The 20026-nt window shown below is 37.0% G+C and overlaps 1 protein-coding gene across 3 annotated transcripts; it reads right to left on the bottom strand.

The window, feature by feature from the left end:
- Window positions 1-155: 155 nt before the first annotated feature.
- Window positions 156-16518, bottom strand: LOC130726422 (katanin p80 WD40 repeat-containing subunit B1 homolog KTN80.1-like). 3 transcript variants are annotated; one of them, XM_057577678.1, is made up of 18 exons: window positions 16191-16515; window positions 15569-15699; window positions 15061-15178; window positions 14511-14737; window positions 14297-14399; window positions 11537-11607; window positions 11321-11395; window positions 11074-11217; window positions 10592-10763; window positions 9346-9864; window positions 8699-8755; window positions 7698-8617; window positions 1771-1890; window positions 1508-1582; window positions 1271-1383; window positions 1007-1123; window positions 851-919; window positions 156-740 (listed from the first exon to the last, which is right to left on the bottom strand). In XM_057577678.1, exons 1-18 carry the CDS (start codon window positions 16213-16215, stop codon window positions 680-682), a joined length of 3117 nt encoding a protein of 1038 aa, XP_057433661.1. In that variant the 5' UTR covers window positions 16216-16515; the 3' UTR covers window positions 156-679. The 3 variants fall into 3 exon arrangements, with proteins under 3 accessions (XP_057433661.1, XP_057433662.1, XP_057433663.1); XM_057577679.1 differs by lacking the exons at window positions 15569-15699; window positions 16191-16515 and having other exon boundaries at window positions 14511-14742; XM_057577680.1 differs by lacking the exons at window positions 156-740; window positions 851-919; window positions 1007-1123; ... (1 more) ...; window positions 1508-1582; window positions 1771-1890 and adding an exon at window positions 5074-6266 and having other exon boundaries at window positions 16191-16518.
- Window positions 16519-20026: the final 3508 nt, after the last annotated feature.

Genomic DNA, 20026 nt, shown 5'->3' with positions numbered 1-20026 from the left:
ATAAACAGCACACTCACTACATACCTACAAGTTGTCCAAACATAGTCATCATCAAGAAGTCTTCCTCAAAGGCTTCACTATGGCCAAGCGTAACAATTGCATGACATACCGCATAAATAAATGTATGTTTGATTGTTTAAACAAATGCTAGAGCATTTTGAAAAAAAAATTGAAGATCCATTTCATTGAACATTGACATATACAAAGAAATATGCATGGCTACTACATACATTTGATTGATACATTTGTTGATAATGGACACTATTAAGGATTAACCCTCTTGGGGTTAACATATAGGGGTCAGTATCATTACCAGTTACAAATTGAAGAACAACAAAAAAGATACATATATGCAATAGACAAGATCAGGGAATTGAAGTTAGGATCACAAGCCTTCATTCACAATTGTTGAAGACCAAGACCCTCAGATGGCTGTTTCCACCTTCAAGTGTCTAAAAAGAACTCGTTCAGATTTCTCACATTCTAAAATGATCTTCCATCAACAAAGCCGATAATGACAGTCAACTGAGCAAATCATCAAGACAAAATTGTAGGTTGTAGGCTGTAGGCTATGATTATTATAAACCGACACGAAAGCTTCACGTTTTGTGCACCATCCTGACTAAGAGCATATTCTGACAAGTTACTCTAAGAATTGAATTTCACATAACATCTTCAGCTAGGACTGTTGAAGAACTAGATTTAGCTCTAGGGCAGACTTTGCCAATAAACCACCCCTCCTACAGTGAAAAGAAAATCAGGAGAAAAAAAATGAAGCTGAGGTTCAGTTTCTGCATATACATTTTCAATATATAAATAAGTCGGCAAGACTAAAAGACTGTATGATTACCGTATCAGTATTGGAAGAACCATTTGGGTTTTTTGCAATTGCATAAAGCACTGGTTGCAGCATTCCCGCCTGTCCTCGAGATTTCATTCAAGTTAGATTCATTCACATATAAACTACACAAGATAGAAAGGAATATTGAGTGAAAATAGAGGGCACCTTTGCTCTTGATGTAGATCAACCCCAACAGAGGGAGGTGCTGAAACGGTTGCGCGTATTGTTGGACCAAAAACTGCTACAAGCTTTAACAGCAAATCCAGTGACACCTTTACATGTCTGCGCATAAAGAAAAGAGTAAATGTCTCAATTCAATTTTTCAGAGGCAGCCATCAGTGGAAACAAACAATAGATAACAAGCTCCTATAAACAATTCCACAACCAATTCCCACCACGAGTTTTCAGGCCACTATAATAAACACTTGCCTTTCTGTCCTGCTATCCAACAAGCCTGTGAGCACAGGAAATAAGCAAGAAAATAAATCCAAGCTGAGGATCTCCATCTTTTCCACAAGGACACTAATAACATCTGCTTGAACCTACGTCAGAATAAAATTATTTTCAGGATAATTTATTCAATGAGAAAACCACCTATTTCTAGTTAAATAGCACTAAACACAGAACAAGAAGCTAAGAAGACATAACTATTGCAAAAATACTCACAGATTGATCCGGCAGCTTTCTCAAAGCATTGATAGCACCTTTAATATCATTGCGCTCCCAAAAATGCCGCACCACCTACAAATATTTGTTATAACCAATAACTAGTCAGAAGATATTGATTACAAATGTTGCCTATTTTTATCACTCTGTTTCTTGAGAGCCAAACACTGATATAAGTGTAATGGCTAAGACTAAAATAATGACTAAGGTTTAATAAAGACCTTGCATGCAAACTAGTAATATCAATAACTACCAAAAATTACCTGTAACTTTGTCAAGCGTGACCGAAGATTACTTAATGTTGCATCATGAGTCTGCATCAGACTTTCAATGATTTCCACATCAGAGTTTGAATCCACTTTAGAAATTTGAGGCTCAGCTTTCTGCCAAAATTAGAAAACAGAATAACCATGACTTCGTTGAACAAACTTTAAGTGACAATTAGCAAAATTTGTTGAGTATGATTGAGTTTGAGCTTTCACATTCTTTTGAGACATGTGATATTGCATTTACTATTTTGCACATCGTAGAAGAAAAGCGACAGCGAAGTTCAGAGAAAGCAAAGAAGAGATAAGTGCAATAACATTTAGGAATGATTCGAATTCCCGCTAGGATGTATTCACCTAGAGGCTCAAGAGAAAACATCCAAGTAGCTAACTCCTAAAATCATAATGCCATATATAAGTTTACAGCCTGATTTAGTAGATAATAATTAACAGTTTATTTATAAATTACTTATTTCCTTCAGACCAACTCAAGTGATTACTTTTTATATAGCGATTTATGATGAATAACAGAATTCTCCAAGTATCTACCAGTAACAAGAATAAACAGCAGTTCAATCTAGAAGCAAAAAAGAAATCATTTGTGTGTTGCTGAAGTTCATTAGGCTTCCCTATATTGTTCTTTGAGCCTGGGCTTCCTATTGTAAGCTTCTAGTTTGAGGAGTGGTAAGAATTAAAAAAGTACCTAGGAAAGACTCCAGGGGTAAGAGGTGATTCTTTGTATTATACTTTAAATAAAAGGCATTGTATCAACTATCAACATGCTTGAAGTATTGGTATATGTTAGGAACCCAGAAAAATGGAAGGAATAGACTGAAATTAACTTGTATTATTTACTGAGATTCTGGTGAAATCACCAAGAATCAATGTAGCAGTAGTTACATATGGAAAAAGATAATAAACGAAAAGATAGCAGAGGCAAATTAGAGAGTGTCTCTATTCTCTCCCAAGTCCAAGCCTAATCTCAATTCAAGCCTAACCTCTCTCTCACACAATACATGCTTATATAACCTCAATCTCTCTCTCTTTCCCACTACCTGCACAGCTCATGACACCTCAGCAGGTGGTTACACCTCTCGTGGGAATTGATTTGGTGCATTGCACCTCTTCCTCTTACTTCCATGGACTCTAGTAGTATTGGGCCTATCCCTAACAATTGGGTTCCTATCATCACTTGAGAAGGTAGCAGAAGTCTCTAGAAGTCTGAAGGCAAGTGCATGGGCAAAATGGAAACCATACGGATTGGGTTCTTCTCCCAACCTAATGGGCCTGGCCCATGAGGTGAGTGGTTGTCTTACTTTCACAAAATTGTTTGACAAGTATTTACTTGCTACTGGAAATAAAGAGAAACACGTGTTAGAGGGTGAGAATCATGGTGTACAAAATATATCTTCTGAAATTGTAAAAATGACACATGCCCCTACTAGCAACAGGTTTCAGGTTGAAATGATATTTTTGAGCCTAGCCCAGTTGCTAGGACACACAAATGGAAGAGATGAAGCTGGTTTTCTATAAGATTCGTTCTGCAAGTACCCATGTTTCATCTTCATTAGCAATTGCAAACATGCATAAAATCCCACACTCACCCAAAACTTTAGATACCATGGTGGTGTCATGCTTATGGCAAGGAAAACCAAGTTATAGTTTGGAGTTTTACCAATTTCCTGAAACTCTGACCCATGTGCATAAGGCTGTTACATTGTGTCGTCCTACTATTTCTAATGAAAGGGAATTAAGGAATTGGGCTCTCCCAGGTACTGAGTTACATATACTGAGGTGGGGACTTGAACAGAATTGGAAGCATTGCCAAGAGATAGTCATTTATTGGGAAAATTTGAAGCTGCAACCTCATGAATTAGGGTCATTAGATAAGACACCTAATCAGAATTTAAATGCTGATGTTGGCTCTAAGGGAAGTTGGGTTTTCTCATTTGCCTTGAGCTTTACACATTGGGATCCTGGAGGTTGTTCTTACTTTTCAGCAACAATTGGGTCAGCAAGTGTTGCCTCATGTTGGCTCATTGTCTCTACCGGATTAGAATTTGAATTTCAAAACTGGGATTCACAAGTTACTGAGTTCAACAAAATAAGGGGAAGACAAGAACATATTGCATGGCATCAACCTTTTGGGAGTACTTTGAGTTCTTTTCACTTTTGTTCGCATGGAAGTAGGGGGCTGATTTTTCATGGTGACTCTACTACTGGTCGAGTCAAGGATTTGTGGGCTCATTATATATTTGATAATGGGGAATACTGCTACATGCTTCTTGTATCATGGTTAGAAGAAGAGCTAGTACCTGAAATGTTGAGTACTATTCTGAAGGCACAAGATCAACTAAGTGCTCAAGCATATCAGCTGCAAAGACCACTGGAATTGCTGACTGGAAATTGGCTAAATTCTCTGTCACAACTTCATAAATCAAGGTTACTAGCTGTGGAACCCTATCAGGCATTCAATGTTGGTTCTCATGGGAATTTTAAGGAGATATTGAGCATGGGAATGGAGGAGTATGAGCTGAAGAAGGTTTTGACAACTCCTCAGCAAAACCAACCTCTTTCACTTATGTTCTTAGTAGAGAATGAACTGTCAATACAGACTGCACAAGTGGTGACAACAATTCTAGGTTCTCTGGTTGCATTACATGGACTGATTACAGGGCAAAATCTGCTGGACCAAGATGATTTGGCGATTGAATCAAAGGGAAATTATGGTCTCGCATATGCCCGAAGCTTGTCTTGTTTTACACATTGGAATTCAAGGGGCTGTTCTGATTTTTCAGCAACAACTTGGCCCACATATTTTCAACAATGGGATCCAGGTGGTAGATTTTATAGTCCTTATTCAGATTCTGCAGGGAAGTGGATCAAAGGGAGGCTGTTACAGGTCACTTTGGGGGCAGCAACATACATTCAAGAAGGGTTTTCCACGTCCATCCTTGAGGACAAGGATGTTTTGAGGGGGGGAGTGATGATAGGAACCCAATTGTTAGGGATAGGCCCAATACTACTAGAGTCCATGGAAGTAAGAGGAAGAGGTGCAATGCACCAAATCAATTCCCACGAGAGGTGTAACCACCTGCTGAGGTGTCATGAGCTGTGCAGGTAGTGGGAAAGAGAGAGAGATTGAGGTTATATAAGCATGTATTGTGTGAGAGAGAGGTTAGGCTTGAATTGAGATTAGGCTTGGACTTGGGAGAGAATAGAGACACTCTCTAATTTGCCTCTGCTATCTTTTCATTTATTATCTTTTTCCATCTGTAACTACTGCTACATTGATTCTTGGTGATTTCACCAGAATCTCAGTAAATAATACAAGTTAATTTCAGTCTATTCCTTCCATTTTTCTGGGTTCCTAACATTGGTATCAGAGCACCGATCTAGGTGCTGTGGTAGCCATTGATTCGTGAAGATGTTTCCAGAATTTAATGGAAGTGTGGCTTATGGATGGATCATCACCGTGGAGCAGTACTGTGAGGCGAAGGGAATATCAGAAGAGAAGAAATTCTCAGAGGCGGAGAAGGCATTGGCGCGTGATGCGCTCTTTTGGTGGTATTCCTGGAAAAAACGAAATCAGAGGGCAAAATGGTGGGATTTTGTGATAGCATTGTTGAGAGAATTCGAACCAGAATCGGAACTGTATCTGCCAGACCCAGTTGCAGATTCAGAGGAGGAAGAAATTCCTGGACAAGAAGAAATTCAGAAGGATGACGCCAGAAAAGCCAAGGAAGAAAACCGAGAAATCAGAAGAAATTGGTGTGAAGATTGGATCCATTCCAATGGCTACTGGGGTGATCAGCATGAAGTCGTTCCGAAGGATGACGACGAAACTGCGACGGAAGAGAAGCCGATGGTTGCACAACTTCAAATCGGTGACGCTCTTGAGGAATCAAGAAGAGTGACAACAGTTTTAACAACACAGGTAACGATGGGGAAGACGAATCCAGAAGGGAAGATAGAACTGACGCTGCCAGAGCAAACAGAATGTGGTGCTGCTACGGCGGCGCAAACTTTGCCGACGGCGGCGGAGGAGACGGTGGACCAAGCAACTCCGAAGGTGCAAACAAGAGCGCTGGTGATTGAGCGACCACCTCCAAAACCTCCGTACCATGGCGATCATTGTTACGTTCGAGGCGGAGCCGGCGGGAAGTTCAGAGCTACTACAGCGTGGATGAAAGATGCCAAAGACGAGGTGGCTAAGCGGCGGCCACCACCTAAGCCACCGGAATCCATGGACAGTGGTGTTGGTCCGGCAGCCCTCACCCCACCGACGGCGGCGTCGGGGTCGGAGAATCAAGCCACACCGGCAACGAGAATGGGAGAGAAGGTAGCAGAAGTCTCTAGAAGTCTGAAGGCAAGTGCATGGGCAAAATGGAAACCATACGGATTGGGTTCTTCTCCCAACCTAATGGGCCTGGCCCATGAGGTGAGTGGTTGTCTTACTTTCACAAAATTGTTTGACAAGTATTTACTTGCTACTGGAAATAAAGAGAAACACGTGTTAGAGGGTGAGAATCATGGTGTACAAAATATATATCTTCTGAAATTGTAAAAATGACACATGCCCCTACTAGCAACAGGTTTCAGGTTGAAATGATATTTTTGAGCCTAGCCCAGTTGCTAGGACACACTAGTGGAAGAGAAAAGGTGGGCCAAGCCCAAAATATTGGAAAGGAAGCTGAAGCATGTCTACAAGCCCAAATTAATGAAAAGAAAAAGGAGTCTGAAGCATTTCTGCAAGTCCAACTTAGAACAGGGACATCCAATATGTGGGTTATTATTATGTTTAAATTGTTAAACCCTGATGTTGGTACTGTGATGAACTACCAGTTTGTGGATGCCATATCTCTGCTGGAAACACACCCCTATGATACTAAAATGGTGGTTGACACAGGAAGGGGTGCCAAGCGGCCGCCTCCACAACCACCTGATCGTGATGCTTGTATAGGCAGGGACAAAATGGAAGGAATAGACTGAAATTAACTTGTATTATTTACTGAGATTCTGGTGAAATCACCAAGAATCAATGTAGCAGTAGTTACAGATGGAAAAAGATAATAAACGAAAAGATAGCAGAGGCAAATTAGAGAGTGTCTCTATTCTCTCCCAAGTCCAAGCCTAATCTCAATTCAAGCCTAACCTCTCTCTCACACAATACATGCTTATATAACCTCAATCTCTCTCTCTTTCCCACTACCTGCACAGCTCATGACACCTCAGCAGGTGGTTACACCTCTCGTGGGAATTGATTTGGTGCATTGCACCTCTTCCTCTTACTTCCATGGACTCTAGTAGTATTGGGCCTATCCCTAACAATTGGGTTCCTATCAGTATATATAGATATTTGGGGTTTGCATATATAATGCAGTTATTCTGAGCATATTTAGTGAATCATTTTAAACACCCTTTTCCATTGCTTTCAACCCTTCCATGCTCCCCACCTTCTTAACACAGAATATGAGCAGTACCGCCATCTACTCAAAACCATAGGCCCCAACCAAACAGGAAAGTGATAAGAAAATCTTATTAACCCTAGAGGAAGCTGATCTCACCATTCAATTATCCTCTTTTTGTTGTAATACACAAAACCACCATCATTAAGACTTTCCTATGTACTCAATACACCATAGCAGAATCAAAGCAAGAAGTGAAAGGTGATATAACAAGTATAACCAAAACTGAGAAACCAAACCAAGACCTGAAAGAATACAATACAGGTTTCCCTAATATCATGTACCACTACAAACATGTATATCAAATTATCAAGCCTGGCAAAATCTCAATAGGATAGCTGCTGGATTATAAGGTATATACTGGGACCTATAACAAACAAATCTTTCACTAAAAATTAAAAGATGCAATGGAGATTTCAATATCTGAATTTTAGTATAGCAGAGCAGGAACTTTACCGGTATACTCGGAGATTTATCGGTTTCAGACATTGTGTTAGGAATCGGCAGAATGTTGTTTCTATCTTCATTGCGGGGAATTCTTTCCCTCTTCTCAAACACCACAGTGGAGGATGCAGATTTACCGGTTTCAGACATTGTGTTAGGAATAGGCGGAATGTTGTTTCGATCTTCATTGCGGGGAATTCTTTCCCTCTTCTCGAATACCACAGTGGAGGATGGAGATTTACCAGTTTCAGACATTGTGTTAGGAATAGGCGGAATGTTTTTTCGATCTTCATTGCGGGGCATTCTTTCCCTCTTCTCAAATACCACAGTGGAGGATGGAGATTTACCGGTTTCAGACATTGTGTTAGGAATAGGCGGAATGTTGTTTCGATCTTCATTGCGAGGAATTCTTTCCCTCTTCTCAAATACCGCAGTGGAGGATGGAGATTTACCGGTTTCAGACATTGTGTTAGGAATAGGCGGAATGTTGTTTCGATCTTCATTGCGGGGAATTCTTTCCCTCTTCTCAAATACCACAGTGGAGGATGGAGATTTACCGGTTTCAGACATTGTGTTAGGAATAGGCGGAATGTTGTTTCGATCTTCATTGCGGGGAATTCTTTCCCTCTTCTCAAATACCACAGTGGAGGATGCATTAATTAGAACTTCATCATGAATTCTTTCTCTCGCATCATTTCTTGTGGGGAGGGACGCCTTAGATTGATCTTCACTGGTTTGAATTCTTTCCCTCCTCTCCCTCTTCTCAAATACCACAGTGGGGGATGCATTAATTTGATCTTCATTGAGAATTACTTCTCTCGCTTCATTTATTGAGGGGAGGGATGAATTAGTTGGATCTTCACTAATTTGTATTTTTTCCTTTCTTTCAAACCTCTCAACCAGAGAACGGGTCCTTCCTCGTACAACAGCAACTGCAGCAATAGAATGTGAAGATATTCAATTTTAAGGGGCTTGTATACAATACAAAACTACATATATAAGGGATAGCCAACCTCCATTAACATATTTAACTGGACTAATTTCTTCATTGCAAGAAGAGGATCCATCCCCTGAAATGTAATGAGAAAAATCACCTGTGAGCTCAAAACACTCAACTTTAAACAATAAGCCAAAGTATACATCTCTATTAGAATGACCTTACACATGGCAGGTCAGCTAACAAGCTACTTGCCTACCTGCTTGTTCAAATCCCTAAAAAGAGATTACCTATGGAGAGTTTTAGACAACAGTTTATTCATTATTTTTAAGAAGGAAATGGAAGTTTGAAAACAGGGGCATACTTCACTGCAGAGAATTTCAAGAACATCTTAACACCTTTAAGAAGCAAGGTCTAAATGTAAATATTTGAGATTATAGGGAACAAACGAGAATCAAAATATAATTAGCACTTAGTCTGTTTTGAGAGGGTTAAGACATCATGTACATGTAAATCTATAGGATAGGATCAAAGGGAAAAACAGCAACTCCACCGATGAGAAGTCAAATAGTTGCGGGGGGTAGATTAGATTTTAGCCAATAATCTACCCATGCTACAACTATAGAGACCTCATTTTATAAAGTGGAAAAGAGACTAAAAGAATAGGCTAAGGAAATTTAATCAGCAATGACTTGCATTTGAGTGGTTAACACGAAAACTTACGTTTTTCTTTGGTAGAAAATTTGTATGGGGATAAAGTCTTGTCAAGCTTGTCAGTAATACTCTTGATAGGATGTTTATCTTCACAGCATTCTTTGACTTCGTTCTGAGATCCTAGATTAATTTGGAACTTAGAATCTTTTGCACTGTCCAATTTACTTGCAGTATCACAAAAATTTTCAGAATTCACATCATCTGAAAATCTATCAACATCAAATCTGCCAGTGGATGCTCTCCGTACATGAGCTGGCCTAAGTAACATCCCAGGTTTTGTCTTTGCAAAGGTGATGGTCTCTTTCTCAGATTTTGGGTCCTTGTCATCAGGAATTTCCCGGGGTACAATGTTAGATACAATGAAAGATTTTCTAATCGTTTGTTCATTTGATTTTACATGAACTCCTGCGGCAGAGCTCTGCTTCACTGTTCCCAAGTTACAAATTTTCTTGGATTCCTCTGGAAGATCTACTCTTAAAGAATTCAAAGACCCTGACCTCTGGAAGGCAACAGGTTTCCCTCCAGAAGCTGAACATGGAAGAAAATTGCATTTTATCAGATGTACAATTGACAAAGTAATCATCTCAAGAAATACATAGAACAAATATGTATGTATATATCTTCTTAATATGCATTTATCATGTCAAGAAATTCACTACATGCTTGAACGTAAAATTAAGGACCTATGTGGCTTCTATTTCCATTTTCTACTTTCACTTCCTGCTTTTAGTTTTAACTGCAAAAATGCCACCTTGTTGTCACTTTATTTCTTGTTTTCGAAGTTTCATAGATGATCCTACATAAAATATTGAAAATGTGAAACAAGGTGGCACTTTTATAACTACATCGTGAAAACTAGAAATGAAAACAGAAATTGTTTTCTGAAACTAGACAGGCCCTAAATTTCCAGATTGAGCCACTTGAAGAAAATTGTCAATACATCCATCAAAACCACCCACTGATGTAATGGTTATGGTTCCTATCTATGAATCTTCTTAGGTATACTATATGGTGCAGACTCAATTTTGCAAGCTCAATTAGTTTGAAGAAAGCTAGATATATTAAAAACTTAGCTAAATTGTTTCTTTAATGAAATTTAGAAGGCAACTGAGAAATCGCCACCACCATTAGGTTAATGAATTAATAGGCAGACAATATTCTTCCATTACATGCAGTGATAACAGAGCAACTACTTACTACACAATTTCAATTTTCAAAGAGTAACAGAGGAAAGACCCAAAAGTAAGTGGCTTACAGTCGATGTATATATTCTTTATCTCTTTTGACTCATCAGGAGACATGCTGCGAAGCCCAGAAGTTGGGCCAACATCAGCCTCTACTTTCTCCAGTTTGCTTCCCTTACTGAGTATCTGTTCTGTGTCTCCCTTGTTCTTGGGATCAAAGCCATCCCCATATGGCTCAATAAGCTGACACATAGAAACTATTACTCAGAATGATGTCTAACAGAGAACAAAGAATAAGATGGGCACAATGCATCTCAATGATATCTATTCATAGACTTTTATTGATACCAAGCACTCATGTTGCAGCTAACCACTGCATAACCCCGCCCCAAAATGTCAGTATTGGCATTTGCAGTGCACAGGAGATGGCATCACACAACAATTTTAAGTATGAATTCCCCATCATACTTAAAGTAAGATACATAATTATAAAAGAAAGATAATGATTTAAACTAAAAGGAAAAGCAACAGTAATCTAAATAGTGGAACCTACCGAAATATCTGCAACCCAAACTCCAACAGAATTTCTGTAGAATGAGCACCCTAGAAGTTTCCCATCATGGATACAAAGATCACCAAGTGTTGTCCATCCCATATCAACAGCATCATGACATATAACAGGTTCCCATGAGTATACCTGCAATATACATATATATCAGAATTGCAAATGACATCTTTATCCAGTTCTACGTGCTAACTTATTAATTTCATAATAATCAAAGTTTCACAACAATCATTACCTTCAAACCATCCTCATGTCCGGTAAATAGGGTCCTCCCATCAGGATGAAAAGCTATTGAGCGCACCCCAGTAGCCTAGTGATTTAATATAATTCAGATAAGTTTTATAAATTAGAAGCATTGAAATTTCTACTTACCAATGAAGTTCATTATAGCATAAATGGACATAATTATTGCCTTTCGAGCAGAAGAAGAAAGAATAGCAAGTTTGCATACCTCACGTCTTGCCGATCCAATCAGTTCAAAGGATTCTAAATCCCAGAATTTCACTGTTCTATCTGCTGAACCTGCAAAGCAGTAGATAGATTTCAAAATACATACACAAAAGAAGTTTTGGAGATAGAGAATGCACAACTATAAAACACCATAGGTTGATACCATACATTTTACAGCTCCGCAAAGAAAGTGTGATAATAGCTAAATATGACGGATTTCCATAGATAAATAGGCTTTATTAGTATTATACTATTATTACATCATGATATAAGCTACATTTTTGCTATTTTATGGATACTTATTATTATTTGTTATGAAAGGATAATTATTAAAAACATATAATTAAAGGATTTGGTAAGACTTTTAAATATCAATAACCTAGAAGAGATTTCCTCAGTTATAAATTATAATAATTAGACGACTTAAAGAAGGAAGTAAAATACTTTAGGTGTTGTTCAAAGATTGCACATTAAAAGCGAATGTGTATTAAAAAAACAGGACATACTATAAAAAAAGCCCATAATCTATGTTGGATAAAGTTTTCATATTGTTTGCATGTCTTGGTATTTAGGTTAGGCCTAATCCACTCCAAAAACTAGCTTAGGGTTAGGATTGAGCTACCCTTTATAATAACTAATTTGGTCATATCTCTAGTCAATTTGGGGTCTTTCAACACACATCCTCGCGCACAGGGATAGACATCTAGAGGCTAAAGTTTGCATGATTTGACATATGTGGGTGACTCATTTATGAATTGTCAATAAACAGATGGATAGGCTCTGATACCCTCTTGAACCCAGATTAGGCCTAACTCCTACCCAAAGTTAGCTCAGAAAACCCAGGATTAGTTTGGGTAGAGCATGTAGAAACATCATGTTGTTAACTCTGGCTAAATTCATTGTAGAGTGAAGTCCACTACTCTTGTTTCAGTAGACAGGGAGCGCAAGGTCAAGTTATTAACAGAAATTTCATAAGGGAAACAATTGAGATACTAATAGAATTAAGGTCTTTTATCTTATGAGCAATTATTTGAGCTCCCATTTTTGAAGCTTTAGCTCAGTTTTACAGAGGTGTGTCTCAAAAAAAATTAATGATGTGATTATGTTAATTATCTAAAGAAAGTTGAGAAGCAGATGAATGAAGATAACGGATAGGTTGAACTATTACCTAGATCCCAAAAGCCAGAAAATATTGTCAAAGTAATAGGAAAAAATGGATTGAAGAGCACATGCATAGATTAATCTACATGGAAAATTTTGGGTTAGCAAATAGGCTGGTTGAAGATAAATATTTATCTTTAAACAACATATTTACCAACCCGAGATTTTCAGTATAGATTGTCTATGTATGTGTTTTCCAATCAATTCCTTCCCTATTACTCTAACAATCTTTTTGTTGGTTCTGGGATCTAGTTAGTTAATGGCATAACATATACATTTCATCATTCCTAAGTTACTCATTCTCCAAATAACCAACATAATCACATCATTCAAGGACCTTTTGAGACTCACCTATGTAAAACTGATATAAAGCTAAAAAAAATGGGAGTTCAAATGATTGCTCATAAGCTAAAGGACATAATTTCATTAGTATGTCAATTGTTTCCCTTATCACGTCTGTGGTAATAACTTCGCTATGGCGCTTTCGGTCAACTAAGTTAAGAATATTGGACAACAAGCTAGGATGAATATGGTTGGAGTTAGCAACATGATGTTTCTCTACATGTTAAACCCAAACTAAAACCGAGGTTTACTGAGCTAACTTTTGGGAAAAGCTAGGCCTAACCCGAGTTGAAGATGGTACCAGAGTCAATACATCCGTTTATTGGCCAAGCATATATGGGTCACTCGCAAATGTACAGTCATGCAAACTTCAGCCTCAAGATGTCCATCCCTGTGCGTGACAAGCCTGTGTTGAGATGTCCCAAATTGACTAGAGATATGGTCACATTAGTCACTATAAAAGGTACACCAATCACCACCCTAAGCTAGCTTTTAGGGTAGAGTTAGGCCTAACCCAAATTCTAAAACATGCAAACAACAAAGCAATATGAAAAATTTATCCACTGCTGATTCTTACAAAAGTATGCTAAATATGTTATGGAAATTCCAAGACTGAAATCAATCTGTATTGAAATTTAAGAGATAGTCTAAGAAAGAATAATAAAAAAGTTGGTTATTTAATACCCTATGTCTGTTTTTCTAGATCATCTAAAATTAAATTAACATGAAGTTTCTAGATCTAAGAGTCTATTGCAAATAACTTAATGTTAGCAGTTCATAATCCATCCATGTAAATAGAGAAAAAATTATGCACAGTATTGTCTTTTTGTCTTTGCTATATTGCCTACCCTAAACTATAAAGTTCGTAAGACCAGCTTGAGCTCTGTTTTTGACATCTTTTATATATTTATAGAAGCCTGAACACAATCTGATGAAACCCCTAAATAAAATGAAGCATGAAGCTTAAATTGAGGTGTTGTCACTTGTCACCTCCACTCCCGACAAATGCAGAATATTATATGATGTAATGTAGCAAAAGTTTTTCACTAAGTTTGGCCAATTATTCCAGCTAAGTAAATTTTCATTTAGTGTGCTACAACTTATATCAATAATCAATATGCTTTTGAAAATATTCCTTCTTTGTATCTGCCCAATAAAAGCAGTATGTAATTATTAAAGAATCTATATATAGATATTGTACACATGTAAGCGCCTACAACTCTCAATTGTCTCAACTGTTCAAAAGTCGATAAATCACCTGTAGCCAGAAGAAACTCAAGCGGATGAAAATCTAAGGAGCTAATGTGTCCTTCATGGAACTTGAAGTCATGCAAGAGCTTTCCAGCAGTAAGATCCCACACCTGTAAATTGGTGGTAAGGTAGATCTATGGTTTATTGATGCAAACAATTGTAAGAGTTAAAATCTATTGCATGCTCTAGCAAGGTGGGTTTAAGAATGTCCATATTTTTACCTTCACGACATTATCAAATCCACCAGAAACTACCCAACGACCATCTGGAGTGAATTTGATAGTACTGATGCCCTGGCTGTGACCCTTGTATGTATGAATACATCCTTTTTTTCGAATGTCCCAAATCTTTAGATTAGTGTCCATGGAGCCAGATGCGAAAAACTCACCAAACGGATGAAATTCAACAGCATTGCAATTGGACCTGTGTCCAGCAACAGTGCGAACCACTATACTTCAAGAACAATAACAAATATATTAGAAGCATATTGATAAATTTTAAAAAGCATGGAACCTATCTTGTGCCTAACAAAAAAAATGCTTTCAACTTTGGAAAATGGTACTTATAATGATCCTTACAGATTTCGTTTTATGGTTCCACATTCAAGGTAGATAGCTTGATATATAATCAATTAATAGTCTAAGTTTACTATCTGCAAGTTTTATTTCCCTAGCTTATGATCTAATGCTCCATAAATGAACATTCTAGGTAATAAAGTAAATAAACAATATAGCCAAAGATCCTCATGGAGCCAGGGACTAATTAACTTACTCTTTCCTTCTTCCAAATCCCAAAGCTTAATCACACCTGATGATGCTCCAGCAAGAACTAACACTTCTCCAGAGTCAAAAGCGACAGATTCAACTGGACTAGAATGACCAGACAAGCTCTGCATATACAGTACCAACATTGTTAGGTCACCCACAGTTATACATGCAACATGGCACTGCAGCCATCAAAAGAAACTGTACACAAGTCATCAACAGATGATATATTGTTATGATCTAACTTCTAAGTATGGTAGAAAATTTCAGTTTTGTAGTTCCTTCCTGTAATCCCTTGTCAAAAGGGTGAAACAAATGAATAAAGAAAACAAAGCAAAACTTATCATTTCATATGAATTGAAAGCAAATCCTGGGTAATTGAGTTACATAGAATAACAATTGAAAAGCAAGTAGCGCAAATCAGAACTAAAACCTTCATTAAAATGGTCTAGCAAGAGCCATATCCTAAACAAAATGCTTAAAACCAAAAGCAGCAATGGCACTATAGCACTGACCGTTACACAAGTCGGTTTGCCAATCGTCCACAGATTAACCTTGTGATCATCCCCACCTGTAACGAAAAGGCGACAAGCCTTCTTTCCAATGTTCAAACAATTGATACCACTTGAATGAGCCACAAATTCCTCTAAAGTTGATTAGCTCAGGAAATCATATGATAAATATATATTCAACACACTCATCAACAACAAACAAATCAGATTAAACAAGAACAAATTGAAACAATGAAACCCTTTCAAGCTAAACCAGCTAAATTAACATATTCAAATGTCTCAACTCTGATTTACCATTACCTTTTGCAACAATTTCTGGGCAACCAAATGAAACAAATGATTCTAAAAAAATAATCTTTCATTACTTCTAAAATTTGCATTACTTTTTTCCACCAGAAAAACAAAAGGAGTACCCCCCTCCCCCCACCACCACCACCACCAAACAGAAAACCCAAAAGGGGGGAAACTGGAAGCTTTACAGAAAAACCTGTCCTAGATTTCAATGGAAACTCAGCTACAGATAACTAATTTCAATTATTTGAAAAAAAATCAGAAGCAGTTCCAGATGAACATTTTCTGACACAGCAGAAATATTTATTTATTTTATAAAATAAAAAAAGGATACGAATTTTGTAACCCCGCTTTGCCATTTTTTGATGGGCAGCTGAGAAAGAAGCTTGTGGAGCTGAAATGGAATTCCTTTGTGAGGGAGAGAAGAAGCAACTGAGGACTTGAGTTTTACTTGAAAGATGGCTTCTGCTACTGCAACTCAGCAGAAGGAAGAAGAAGATGATTCTGAAGTGAAAGCAGAAGCAGAAGGGTAGGAAGTGGGTTTGGTTAGATATGTGATGAGAAATGGTGTCTGAAGCTGAATGAATTGAAAAGCAAGAATAATTCAGATTCAGAGAGAAAGAAGAGAGAGATAAAAGAAATGTAGTAGTAGTAGTTGTTGTCTTTTATTTGTTTTTTTATTTTTGAATGGCCTTAAATAATACTCATATTGTCTTTTTTTATGTGTGGTCAAAAACATTAAAACAAAATAAATGGTGTCATTTTTTTTAATTTTTTTACTAGAATTAATAATAATATGGTGATTAATGCTATACATTTGATATCCTTTCAACTTAGGAAAAGAAAAAGAAAAATAAAACCTAGGAAGGTAAAGTTAAATTTTGTTATTGATATAGTCATAGTCAGTATTAATAAAAAGGAATTTTAAGAATATGTATATTAAATATGTATCTATTAATTGTAATTGTGTAATTAAATAAATAAATTCTTTCATTAAAGTAATGAATTCTTATCCTTCTATCCTTTAATTGTAATTTTGGTATCTATATATATTAAAATATGTAGAATTATTTTTTGTAATAAAAGAGGGATGACCAAATCACTTGTTTAATAAATATGTTGTATTTATTAATTAATAAATTATAAATTATAAAATTATGAATATTGAAATAATTTAAATTTGAAATAAGGGTGAAATGGAATATAAATTAGTTATCTTATCATGACAAGATAAGTTATGACTCAGCTCCACTTTCAATATAAGTTTTACATATGATAATCATGATTATGATAAGAGACATGATTATGTTATCTTATCTCACTGACGCAGCAAACAACATATTTCAATAATTACTTTATCTCACTTTATTGTCTTATCATATCCACCAAATTGTTATATATATATATATATGGTAAATATTAAAGGCTTAATCCTCAAATTAGTCCCTGTTTTTGTCTCGCCGTCTGATGTAAGTCCCTCACCGGAAAAATTTGTGGAATACGTCCTCATTTTTGCAAAACGTCTGGAGCCAGTCCTCGCCGGAGCCCGGAGCTCCGGCGAGTGATGAAATGGCATGGTGACTGTGTAAAATGAAGCTGACATGACACTAAAAAAAATAAAAAATAAAAAATTAATTTACACATCATATATTTAACATAATTAACCCCAATTCTAATTCTAACCCAAATCTAATTAACCAATCTTAATTCCCCCCAAATTACCCCAATTCCCAATTCATCAACTCATAAATCCCCCCAAACTTATCCACATTCCCCTAAATTAAACCAGTTCCCAATCTAGTAAATTTACCCTTTTCCTCTAATCTGGATGCATCTTCGTACCTAAAGCATAAAAAACCCTTAAAACCAATAAGTGCATCCAACGAACAATCCTCTAAACTCAAATCCAGTTCACCCAAACTCCCACTTCCAGTTCAAAAATCCAGAAGGAGACAACCCCACCAGCCCCAGATCATGAAGGAATAATCCAATTGCAAAGAGAAACTCAAATCAAAAGGGGAAAGAAAATCTCTCAACTCAAAGTAAAAGAGACGTCAATAGGAAAAAATAAAACTGACCCAGTAAAGTTTAACCGCGAATATAGCGACTGTGAAAATAGTGCTTGGGATTTCAGAACAGGATAAGATTCTTCGAAATTGAGCAAGTGAAGAAGCAGATTGTGATGGAAATTTGGAAGATAAATAAAAAAAGAGATAAACTTTTGGATCTCAGAACAGAGGGAACAGGCACGCGAAGTTCCAGCGACGAATTCCTCATTGCAAGCCATGTGGAATCGATCATGTTGTCGTACTGGTCCTTGCAAACAGAGAGCGAATCGACGATGGATTTGGAGACTCCGACAGTGGCGAGGAGGCTGTTGATGGCGGCAACGATTTTGTCGACCTGTATGGAGGCGTGGAAGGAATGGGGTATTTGAGGTGAATGGGTTTGTGCATGAAATCCGGATTCTCAGACCGGATGTGCCCAGAATAGCTTTGGGGTTAGTTGCTTTTTAGTTAATATTGGAGAAGAAGAAGAAGAACAGCATAGGAGAAGAAGAAGAAGATGGGAGTTGGGTTTGGTACCCCACCTATGGGGCTTGGCACCCCACTTTATCAAATACGGAATTTAAAATTCCGTATTCTCCCTATTGAATACGGAACTTAAAATTCCGTACTGTATTTAAGCATGCGTGTCACATTTTCAACCACTCATTATATACTAAAACAGATACGGAATTTTATTTTCCGTATTGATACGGAACTTTAAATTCCGTATTTAATAAAGTGGGATGCAAAGCCTAAGGGGTGGGGCACCAAACTCAATTCCCGAAGAAGATGAAGAACAGATAAACCCTAATTTCTGAGATGATTAATTGGGAATTGGGGTAATTTGGGGGGATTAGGATTAGTGTGGGGGTAATTAAGATTGGTTAATTAGATTTGGGTTAGAATTATAAATAGGGTTAATTATGTTAAATATATGATGTGTAAATTTTTTTTTTTAGTGTCATATCAGCTTCATTTACACAGTCACCATGTCATTTCATCACTCGCCGGAGCTCCGGGCTCCGACGAGGACTGGCTCCAAACATTTTGCAAAAATGAGGACGTATTCCACAAATTTTTTCGGTGAGGGACTCACATCAGACGGCGAGACAAAAACAGGGACTAATTTGAGGATTAAGCGCAGCCAAGATTAAATACAAATAAATTCGTGAGTGTTTTTTTTTGTACATCAAAAAATTGAAAGAAGACAAAGAAAAGCTGCAAGGCTAGTACATCCCTAGCTAGGAAGGGATGAAGCGTTGGAGGAGGGTCCTCCAGTTGCGTGTAAACACATTGCTGCTTAATCCCTATTCCAGCAAGACAGTCAGCAACATCATTAGCACTTCTAGGGATATGCTCCAGCTGGATATTCCAATCTCGATGAAGAAAATCCCCAAGCTCTCGAACGACAGAAGCAACTACATGAAACTGATATTTTTTCTTTTATATTTATGTTGAATGAAAAAATCTAAGATTAAATATGTTTTATTTTACCATAAAAATATGTTTTATACTATGTAAAAGTAAAAGATTAAATTTTTATGCACGTAGAATAAATTTACGTGAATGGACCATTTGTCTTGTGCATGTCCCTAGGAATGCGAATGATGCAGCTGATTGTTTTGCGGGTCTGGGTTCAATTCGTTAGTGTTCTTACCTCCGTTAGAGTCTCTTCCTCTTGAGTTTAATCTCATTTTGGCTAGGGATTTATTAGCTTTGCAGCTTTTGTCTTTTCCTTTTAATTTTATGATGTACCAAAAAAAATATTATTGTCAAATCATAATATAAGTTTTTAATTTAATTAAGATAAAAAATATATATAACTAACTATTTTTGAATATGTGATATTCAAGTATCTTATGTTTGTGAAAAAAGTTTACACTAATAATGTACAAACATTAAACTCAAAGTAAAATAGGATGTATGTGTTTTTTAATTGTTCTAAAATTCATTAAATTAAAACCTGTACGTAGCTCAAAAATAGATCATTTCACGATCGCTGATTATTTCTAGCACTTGGCCTGCTCTTCACTGCTTGTTGTTATCATTCCGATTTCCGAAATATGATAACTTTGAAAAGAAAAAAGAAAAGAAAAAAGTATTTGAGGTCAGTGTTTTTGCA

Source organism: Lotus japonicus, chromosome 6 (genome assembly GCF_012489685.1).
Source record: "Lotus japonicus ecotype B-129 chromosome 6, LjGifu_v1.2".
NCBI classification, from domain to species: domain Eukaryota; kingdom Viridiplantae; phylum Streptophyta; class Magnoliopsida; order Fabales; family Fabaceae; genus Lotus; species Lotus japonicus.
Note: the sequence above shows the minus strand (reverse complement) of the source record. Positions and strands in the feature narration are given on the sequence as shown.

Coding starts and splice junctions, on each gene's coding strand:
- LOC130726422 (XM_057577678.1), bottom strand. CDS start 16,215: ATGGCAAAGCGGGGTTACAAAATTC. Junction 8,756..9,345: donor ATTTTCTACCAAAGAAAAAC/GTAAGTTTTCGT, acceptor ATTACATTTCAG/GGGATGGATCCTCTTCTTGC. Junction 1,124..1,270: donor TTGGATAGCAGGACAGAAAG/GCAAGTGTTTAT, acceptor CTTTATGCGCAG/ACATGTAAAGGTGTCACTGG.